The sequence below is a fragment of the Galeopterus variegatus genome, unplaced genomic scaffold (genome assembly GCF_000696425.1).
Source record: "Galeopterus variegatus unplaced genomic scaffold, G_variegatus-3.0.2 Scaffold5653, whole genome shotgun sequence".
NCBI lineage: Eukaryota > Metazoa > Chordata > Mammalia > Dermoptera > Cynocephalidae > Galeopterus > Galeopterus variegatus.
The window spans coordinates 139,559-142,208 of NW_007731764.1; the positions used below are offsets into that span (position 1 = coordinate 139,559).

The 2,650-nt window shown below is 39.5% G+C and overlaps 1 protein-coding gene across 1 annotated transcript in view; it reads right to left on the reverse strand.

The window, feature by feature from the left end:
• Positions 1 to 2,650, reverse strand: part of ANKDD1B (ankyrin repeat and death domain containing 1B) — a 57,738-nt gene that overhangs the window by 47,475 nt on the left and 7,613 nt on the right. Inside the window, exon 3 of the mRNA XM_008589782.1 lies at positions 1,587 to 1,685. Coding sequence (XP_008588004.1) covers positions 1,587 to 1,685 — 99 coding nt within the window. The remainder of the gene's footprint in view (positions 1 to 1,586; positions 1,686 to 2,650) is intronic.

Consider the following 2,650-nt stretch of genomic DNA (forward strand, 5'->3'; position numbering starts at 1 on the left):
TCGCTGAGTAAAAGAAGTCAATCTCAAAAGGCTATGTACTGTATGATATCATACAGTTGTTGTTCTCAAGAAGATTAAACTATAGAACTGGAGAACAGGTCAGTGGTGGCCAGGGTGGGAGAGGTTTGACTACAAAGAGGAAGCATGAGGGAATTTTCTGGGTGATGCAACTGTTCCGCATGTTGACTGTGGTGGTGGTTACACAAATCTATACATGTGTTAAAATTCATACAATTGCACACCAAAGTTTATCTATAGTATGCTAATTTAAAAATTAAAGTGAAAAAAAGGTATTGTATCAGGTTTTTAATGTCAAAGTAAGAATACACTTGGTTCATCTGGTCTATTACCAAAGCATCTTTTGCAAGCTAACTAATATTGCAAAATAATCAAATGACAATTTCCAAACCTAAAGGACCTTTTCCTTAATTACCACAGACTTTAATACAACTAATTACACTCATAAAGTTAGAGCACTTTCAGTACTAAGTTTTAATTCTGGTTTTGCTACGTTACAATCTACTTGCCCACAAATACCAGAGCAATAAACTAAAGAGGGATGTGCCCCACTGGTGACACAAAGAGAAACTCTCATCATTAGAAAGTCTAGGCCTTGTCTGTGATTGCCGACAAAACAACAAGACGACCAGTTGGTGTAAGCTGACTTCATTCATTCATCTTGCACACATTTACTAAGCACATACTCAACCCAGACCCTGTGAGATGTGAGGGTAAAGCAATGCTGAGCCTTACCCTCCAGGAGTTCCCAGTCCGGAGAGTAAATAGAATTGCTCTTTGGGAGTCTTTTGAATGGTTTAACCTTAAGACCTTTGCTCCACTGGATTAATTAAGAATCAAGAACTCTAGAGCAAGGCTGTCATCTTCTTCTGCAACTGGAGATGATACACGTGATGTTGGGTTTCTCCAGTTGGTTTGTTTGTGGCCACGGTAAAGTATTAAATGAAGGTGAAAAGAAGACGTGAAAAATCCTCAGGGTGGGTTTTGATATCTCAGCTGATTTGTAGCTAATAGCATGATCTCTGGAATCAGATAAGCTAGGTTCAAATCCTGCCTCCACTCCTTTTTAGACTTAATTTTTTGGGCAAGATATTTAATTTCTCTGTCTCAATCTCCTCATCTGTAAATTGGGTATTAGAGGGGTAGTAATACCAAAGTCCTAAGACTTGAGCCTGGTACACACTATGTGCTTAACAATCCTTACTTATTATCAGAGTTCACAGGGCAAGATCAAGATTTACTATGTCTGGGGCCAGTTAGCTTCTGTCATTCTGTCCCAGATTATACTCTGAACAACCATCTTACTCTTACGAATGCATGCTATCGGCCTGAAGGTCAATATGGGAAAATAAGTAAAAGCCCAAGTCCTACAGGTAATGGGTAAACAATTTAGTCACCAACTACAAAGAGCACATAATGCGTATATTCTCTAAAGAGACCTTTCCAAAATGACTACTGCCAATGGAAATATTTTGTGTGTATGTGAAGAAAAGATATCTGGAGTGATCAGATTTTCCCTGTATTTTGGTTACATCCCAACTCATTCTACCAAGTGAAGATGTGCTTACCTTGTCAGCAACATCCACCCTGGCCTTGTGATCAAGCAAGAAATTCACTGCAGATAAATGATTTCCTCCTACTGCAAAATGCAGAGCTGTGCGGTTCATCTGAGGAAATATGATTTGTATTTTTAGTCATCTGGTTATTATTTAGCCTTTGTAGGATTCCTCTTTCTCGAACAGCCATAATTTTCTATCAGGTGTTTGTATTTTGATTATTTAGCTCCATTCTTTGCCTTTACCTTTGAAAGCTGTAAGAATTATGTTCAGCAGAATCCTGCTTTTCTCTATTACCAGACAACATCAAAGAATTTGGCAATCCACTGAAAGATGCCCATTCACAACCCTTCATATCACAATATAATGGATTTCATTTAAAGCGTAAAAGTACTATTCACCCGCACCCCGTATACAATCAATAATAGTAGTAAATTTCTTTTTGCCTAGAATATACTGATAATGCATAAAATTTTTTTCCCCTTGATCTTCAATCCATTCGTGGTCTTTCTTCTATAATTTTTCGGACCATAAATCTTACTGAAACAAATTAATTGCTCTTAAGGAAGGAAGGAAGGGCTGTAGCAGTGCGCCGCTTGGGAAGCGTGGCGGTGCTCCCGCCGAGGGTTCGGATCCCACATACAGACCGGCCGCTCACTGGCTGAGCGAGGTGCGGGGGCAACACCGAGGGTTGCTATCCCGTGGCCGGTCCCGGTCCGGTACAGGCGCGACACTGAGGGTTGCGATCCGTTGCCGGGCACGAAAAAAGACAAAAAAAGGAAAAAAAAAAAAAGGGCAGAAAGGAAGGAAAAATGGCAGAACAGAGAAAGACAGACATAAGGAAAACAGACACAGAGAAAGAAAGCAATGAATATTCTTGCTGCAAAGAAAAGCCAACATGGTGCTCCTGGAATGTCCAGAGGCAGTCATTTCAGACAGTGGATATTTGTAAGTAATAAACATATATTTCCCATATTCCAGATAATGTTTTGCTCCCAAAGAAGATGACTGGGCGTGGATTTGCTATTCTTTGTTTACATAAATAATCACACACATACAAATGCAAACTATTTAAA